Source organism: Cariama cristata, unplaced genomic scaffold (genome assembly GCF_000690535.1).
Source record: "Cariama cristata isolate BGI_N322 unplaced genomic scaffold, ASM69053v1 scaffold32313, whole genome shotgun sequence".
NCBI classification, from domain to species: Eukaryota; Metazoa; Chordata; class Aves; order Cariamiformes; family Cariamidae; genus Cariama; species Cariama cristata.
Window position 1 is genome coordinate 1927 of NW_009608331.1, and position 257 is coordinate 2183.

At 69.6% G+C, this 257-nt stretch overlaps 1 protein-coding gene across 1 annotated transcript in view; it reads left to right on the forward strand.

Annotated features, from left to right (window-relative positions):
• ATP5B (ATP synthase, H+ transporting, mitochondrial F1 complex, beta polypeptide) overlaps window positions 1-257 on the forward strand; it is a gene marked incomplete at its 5' end in the record, with an annotated part of 2320 nt that overhangs the window by 1603 nt on the left and 460 nt on the right. The window contains 2 exon segments of the mRNA XM_009697087.1: window positions 8-164; window positions 247-257. The exon segment at window positions 247-257 is cut by the window's right edge and continues 183 nt beyond it. Of these exon segments, the coding sequence (XP_009695389.1) occupies window positions 8-164; window positions 247-257 (168 nt within the window).

The window sequence follows — 257 nt, forward strand, 5'->3', positions numbered from 1 at the left end:
CACTGGGCCGCCCCCGCGGTGCTGTCCCGCCCCATCGCCGAGCTGGGCATCTACCCAGCGGTGGACCCGCTGGACTCCACCTCCCGCATCATGGACCCCAACATCGTGGGACCTGAGCACTACGACGTGGCCCGTGGGGTGCAGAAGATCCTGCAGGTGAGGGGGCCAGGGCAGCCCCCCACGGGGATGCTGGAGCACGGGGCACGAAGCCCAGCACTGGCCGCTCAACCCCCGTCTCCCTTGCAGGCCTACAAATC